The following is a 6171-nucleotide window of genomic DNA, read 5'->3' as shown; positions in this document are numbered from 1 at the left end:
GGTTTTCTGGATACCGATAATCACTCGGTGTCGGTAAAAGCGGATTACTCCTTACCGGCCCAACACTATCTCATACTATCTCATACCATGCCATCTCATACCATGTCATCTCATACCATGCCATCTCATACCATCTATTGCAATTTTATACTAGCTCATACCATACCATACCATTTTATACTACACCATCATATACCATAACATTTTATGTCATGCCATGTCATACATTTTAATTTCATGCCATCTCATACAATCTCATATCACGGCGTCTCATACCATGCCATCTCATACTATGTCATCTCATACTATGCCATCTCATACCATGCCATCTCATACCATGCCAGCTCATACCATATCGTCCCTTACCATTTCATACCATCTCATGCCATACCATCTTATACCATACCATCTGACACCAAGCCGCTTCATACTATGCCATCTCATGCCATGTCATACCATGCCGTGTCATACTATGCCATCTCATACCATGCCAGCTTGTACCGTGCCAGCTCGTACCGTGCCAGCTCATACCGTGCCAGCTCGTATCGTGCCAGCTCGTACCGTGCCAGCTCGTACCGTGCCAGCTCGTACAGTGCCAGCTCGTACCGTGCCAGCTCATACCGTGCCAGCTCATACCGTGTCAGCTCATACCGTGCCAGCTCCTACTGTGCCAGCTCCTACCATGCCAGCTCATACCGTGCCAGCTCATACCGTGCCAGCTCATACCGTGCCAGCTCATACCGGGCCAGCTCATACTGTGCCAGCTCATACCGTGCCAGCTCTTACCATGCCAGGTCTTACCGTTTCATATCATACCATATCTTACCATACCATCATTTTCCATACCATTTCTTACTATTTCATACTATCTCATACCATATACCATTTTATACCACACCATCTCATACCATGCCATTTTATACCACACTATCTTATACCATACCATATTATGTCGTGCCATCTTATACCATACCATATTATACCATCTCATACCTTTCCATCTCATACCGTGTATGATTACATACAATAAACACAAATTTTAAATGTTTGTCTCTACGTATGTCTCTCTAGCTTCAAATTTAGTACAGTGCATGAGAGCTCAGGTTCTCCATCTCTATTCATCCTCAGAGGCAGGGGTTTTAGCTTGTTTAATTATTCACTTGTCTAATATTGTCTATCAACTGTTTCAGCTCTGATCTACAGGAGAAGGTGATTCAATCTATTTCCTCAAGCTGGTTGGAAGGAGGAATGGGAAGGAAATAGGGAAACAGGCAACTTAATTGAAACAGATTTATAGTTTTATCTTCTGCTTGTTACCTCACTTTTATCATATACTGAACGTGACATGGGGTGTCTCTAGGCTGCTCTTTTTGTCAAAGTATTGTGTGTCTTCATTTTCAGAGACGCAAAATGTAATTTGACAGCTGATTGATTTCTCATTGTCAGCTAAACTTGACTAGAATTAGTTATGAACAGTTTCAATTGACACCGGGGACCTTCACATGTTGGTCACAAGTAAGAATATCTATGTCTATAGTTAAACAGCTGTTTGTGGAAAGTGTTTTATCATCGTTATTCACCGAAAATTAATTAAATTGATTTGCTGTTAGGGTATTTACAAAATAAACTTTTTCATGCAATCATAAACGCAATCGTTTCTGTGGCAGATAGACCAACATGTTTGTCCAGACAATCTTTAGCCAGTGTATTTGTCACACACATGATTCCTTTCACTGACATACATAAACATATATCGGTAAGCACATTGATAATGTTTTAAATCCTGAACTGTGATAACTAACCTTCACAGCTGTTATATTCAACAAAACTATTCAATCAGTAAATGTCCTAATTATATCAAGATAGTCAAGAGGTCCCTTTAAATCAAGAATATTTTTATACTTGATGTCAGTCCACAATGTGTGTGGACCTACCCTAGGACACTTATGTATTCGCGGCATCTAATTTTAGCATTTTTGCGGCAACATCCTCTCGCAAAAATTTTATGAGCGAAACTAAACTATCATAACGAACGAGCGAAATCGCGAAATTAAATGGTTTTGTTCATTGATATTCACAATAAAATCGTCATATTAGAAATGCAGGCAAGTTTTGTGTGTGGTTGGCTCATTGGGTAATTTTTGCTAAACTCATTATAGCTAATACGCCGACTGAGCAGCATGGCAAAACAAATTAAGATAATAAGTTTTTTTTGGAAAAGCCTAGACAAATTAGGAAGATGATGATATTGGTTTAGTCATTGAATTTGTAACTGATGAGGATGACAGTCTAATAGGGAAAGTCATAAAATTGAATAATAATAATTGTGGTGATGAATTTTATTACCAACCAAAAGCAATAACAACCTGGAGCCATGGCCACCGCGTGCTATAAATACTTGAATTCTAATATTGGTACCACATAGGTCACTGCGGAAGGGACCTTGATCTCATTGATAGTACAGGAAACAAATGGCAGCAAGCAATCAAATTGCATTATTGATATCGCCTACACATTTCTACCTGTGGTTCACAAATAAAAAACTACCATACTTTTCGGACTATTAGCCGCTACTTTTTTCTGATGATTTGAGCTATGCGGCTTATATAAGGGTGCGGCTAATCTGTGGCTTTTTCTTTAACCGCTAGGGCGCATTAACAGGAATCTCCAATTAGTGGCTTTTGCGGTGAAAGAAAATACGAAACAATGCCAAACAATGCCTCACGGTACTGTCCCGTTAGGCACTAAATTAAAAAGCGTCGGATAATACGAAACGGTGCTGTTCTCCACTGTTCCGTTTTAAACAGGAAAGTTGCTGCCGCGTTAAAAAACATAGTCCTTAGTTCTGCGGCCTATTCAAAGGTGCGGCTTATGTATTGTTGTATTATCATTTATTGGAAAATAAAGCAGATGCAGCTTATATAGAATTACGTTTTATAGTCTGAAAAGTACTGTAGTCCCAAATTAAAAAAATATTTCGTACCAGGGAACTGGACCTGAGGAATCTAATGATGTTTGTTCCACTGCATTTATTTTCACATCACTATATTTTCGCACTCATCAGAGCTGCGAAATTAAGTTGCAGCGAAATTTTACTCTGTATGCTACTCACGAAACTAAATACTAGCGAAATATAAGTGTCCTAGGGTACCTACACATTGTTCACCCTTCATCATGCCATTTAAACGCCCTTGACCCTCAAAATGATCTAACATACAATCAATAAAAAATGAAATTGCTGGGTTCACAGTTCAGAATGATCAGAATCTTAATACTTTACATTTTGCGGAATCTTTTTTGAGCTTGAAATGAGTTTGTTTGTGCAGGTGGAAAGCCTGAGTTTTTTGGCTGTTATATACCTCAGTCAGTTATCAGTCCAACCACATAAAACACAGCTCATTCTGAAGTACGCCGGTAAACACACTCTGTTAGACTTCTCCAATCAGTGGCTCATCAGTGAGTATTACATGGAATTCCAATCGCTGTGTGGATTCTCTTAACTTGTTTGGTCATGTTATGCACGTGTCCTGTCAGTCCCTTGCTCTGTTATGGCATGCACTTGCTTTGCCATTTTATATCATCAGTGTGATGGTCATTTCCTGTTCACCTAGTTCTCAGATATTTTATGAATCTCATGCTGTGTGATGTTATTGTATTTATTTGTGTGTGCTATAACTCTGCAGCTATAACTCTGGGGGTTAACTGTGGAGGATGAATACCATAGTTATGAAAAGGCTGTTGCTGAAAAGGCTTATGGAAACCTTATTAAGTACAATCTGAAGGATATCCGAAGCTTATTAAAACATTCAGAACACAAATTGACACATACTGAGTTTAAATTGAATTTTAGCATTTCATATTATCTCAAGTTTTCTTTACACTATATTTCAGCTGATTCTCATCTACCTGTGCGACCTACTTGTTAGGTGCCATCAACTGTCACCGCAGCTGAGAGATGCATTCTGGTTACTATCAGCAACTACCTGCTTCTCCTGCCATGATTCTTAGACATTCACACCAGGCAATACATATGCTCCCTCCTTAACCACTCAGTCCATCAGGTAAGCTGTTACTGATAGTACACTCTTACAACATGATAATCTGTTTCATAACATTTACGCTACTGGAACAGATTATTATGTTGTACCAGTTGTACTGCTTTTATAATGCATACTGTCCAGTAGTACTGCGTTATTGTGGCATGCTTACCATGGTTTTTGCACTGCTAATGCAACTACTTAGACATCCAAGCAAAGATTTACTGTGACTGCAATCCATTTAACATATGGACAGCAGTCAGTACTTATTAATCTGATATTGCGATTTTTATAAAGGTCAGTCATAATTTTTTTTATAAATTTTTGTGTAATTTTTATAACTGCAACATATAATCTACCTGTTTATATCAGCACCTACATGTAATGTACCTTTGTAATTAATTAGGTCATCTTAGTATCCAGATATACTAACATGGCTGATGTATGTAGGAGTCAGTGTGTTTAACCCTTTAGCGACCACGGTTTTACGGCTGGAAGTTCCCAAGCGCACCAGAGCATTTACCATGGCGATTTGAGCCTTCGACACCACTGTGTAAAAACTGCATCAATTTTCATCAAAATTGAAGTAGAAACATAAATTAACATGCATAGGAATGCTGAGAAATTTCTCTACAAGCTAATACTTTTTTTATGTTGCTAGCTTGCTTTTGCTTTCCTGCATAAGTCTCAATTCGTTGAGGTTACGAGTTTTTCATTTTTGTACGTCCTTTTCAATTGTATTTTATATTGACTAAAAGCAATTGGCAATGTTGTACAAATAATTTTTGCATGGATTCATATGTTCACAACAAGTTGCAAAAAAATTAGTCGTCCAAGAGCATTGAAAGCGGAGTTATGAGCTCCGATGTATAGCGGGAGCGCCACTGGAAATGCTCCAGACACCTTGTATATAAGCAGCGCAAGACAGTCACCCGACAAGGTTGCTCCAACTTCCGTGCAAATTGGCACAAAACTGCAAATAAATATGCATCTGGAAGCTGAGACATTTTCCTGCAGAATGAGATTGTTTCCTCCACACAGCTTGCAAAAACTTTGCAGCTAGACATCTATATATACACAGTTACGACTTTTTGCTCTGAATTCTTATGCATTTCTTGAGACTATAGATTTATGTAAAAATTTTGCATATAAAGTCATTGCACCGGTTCATGCGAGCTGCAGCAAAAGATTAACTGGTTGTGTGCAAGAAGAATTAAGTGGTGAGCCTATATTCACACATTTGGTGAAGCAGCAAAAGACAGGAAGCGACATTTATTATGAGCAGAAACAGCAAATCATGGACTGCTAGATTGCAAAACAATATGGAAACTGAACTCTTTGATTAGACTGCTGCTCTGAAGATGGCAGTGTGCATCATATACAGCACACCAATGCACAACTAGTACAATAGATTAGCAAATGTATGTACAAAAGCTAGCAATACAAAGCAGTGAAGCATTTGCAGAAACTAAATAAAATACCAATTGTAAATAAATTTAGTTAGCATGGTAAGGATCAAAACATGACTCGCACAAAGATATTCCACGAGTGACTCCGTTGCCAGTGCATTCAGCTTTCTCATCGACGATGTATACAGACAACTGGTGCACATAGCCAGAGACAGCAACGGAAAGCAAATAACATGATTCCAAATTTAAACATTTTAGATGGAATATGCTGTCTGAAGTTGAGCCAGCCTTTCCATGCCAGCAAGCTTTTATCTACAAATATAAGTTTATCAGATAGAAAAACAGGATAGAACCAGTCGCATGTCATGGCAAAAACATTGTTAATTTGAACAATTTATTGCCAGCAGGGTCTTCAAAATTGTCAATAAAGTGTAAACTTGCTTCTAATTTTCTTTAAATTTTTAAACTGATTAAAAATCAGCGTAGATAATAAAGGATTGTGGACCAGTAAAGCAACAGAGTAGGCTTTTTGAGAATACCTATATGCAGAACTAAACAAGCAACTCGCCAAATATTTATCACCAACAGGCTCTGAAGCATTGCAATGTATTTGAAGGCCTTATTAATTCGTTTCGTTAAATATAACATTTATCATGGCCGATGTTTAAAAAGCTTTGAATAATAAAAACACTTACATGTTTAAGAATTCAAACTTATACTTCTGC

General features: G+C 38.0%; 1 protein-coding gene across 1 annotated transcript; it reads left to right on the top strand.

Annotated features, from left to right (window-relative positions):
• The first annotated feature begins 277 nt into the window (after window positions 1-277).
• Window positions 278-1280, top strand: LOC137398381 (uncharacterized PPE family protein PPE24-like). Its single transcript, XM_068084489.1, has 2 exons — window positions 278-794; window positions 1204-1280. The coding sequence occupies exons 1-2, from the start codon at window positions 278-280 to the stop codon at window positions 1278-1280; spliced, it is 594 nt and encodes a 197-aa protein (XP_067940590.1).
• Window positions 1281-6171: the final 4891 nt, after the last annotated feature.

Source organism: Watersipora subatra, chromosome 6 (genome assembly GCF_963576615.1).
Source record: "Watersipora subatra chromosome 6, tzWatSuba1.1, whole genome shotgun sequence".
Classification (NCBI taxonomy): Eukaryota; Metazoa; Bryozoa; class Gymnolaemata; order Cheilostomatida; family Watersiporidae; genus Watersipora; species Watersipora subatra.
The sequence above is the reverse complement of the archived record's forward strand: the minus strand, read 5'-3'. Positions and strand labels throughout refer to the sequence as shown.